The 446-nt window shown below is 40.4% G+C and overlaps 1 gene segment (V, D, J or C); it reads right to left on the bottom strand.

The window, feature by feature from the left end:
- Positions 1–56, bottom strand: part of LOC121677080 — a 488-nt gene extending 432 nt beyond the window's left edge. The window contains 1 exon segment of the V gene segment in view: positions 2–56. Within this exon segment, the coding sequence occupies positions 2–50 (49 nt within the window).
- Between the last annotated feature and the right edge of the window lie 390 nt (positions 57–446).

Here is a 446-nt window from a genome sequence, read left to right as displayed (position 1 = left end):
CCTGGAAGGCAGACAATAAGGAGACTCAGGAGGTGACTGAGAACCCTCATGTTCACACTGTGTCTTGAATGCAGCTTACTACATCACAGGATATTATCAGCCTATTAAAAAGGACTCAGAGAACTGGGCATTTCTGTGGGTATCTGCAAATCAGTGGAAGTTATAGAGACTTGAGCATGGGTGCATGGCTGGCTCATCCCAGTAACTAAATTCAGGCTGCTGTTCACAGATATTTCAGGCCAGATTTTACTATAAAGAACATGATTAGTCTCTGGAAATAATGGGGTAGTCATTCTACTCTCATGTGAGTGTAAATTTTAAAGGACTACATTTACTGTTTTCTGACTAGTCAAAGATCAAAGCCCTGGAATTTGTAAGAAATTTCATTGGCTTTTTAGGCTTAATGATGGTGGGTATTATTTAGAAGAGGGCATCCTCTCTAGATG

Source organism: Arvicola amphibius, chromosome 2 (assembly GCF_903992535.2).
Source record: "Arvicola amphibius chromosome 2, mArvAmp1.2, whole genome shotgun sequence".
In the NCBI taxonomy this organism is placed as follows: Eukaryota; Metazoa; Chordata; class Mammalia; order Rodentia; family Cricetidae; genus Arvicola; species Arvicola amphibius.
The sequence above is the reverse complement of the archived record's forward strand: the minus strand, read 5'-3'. Positions and strand labels throughout refer to the sequence as shown.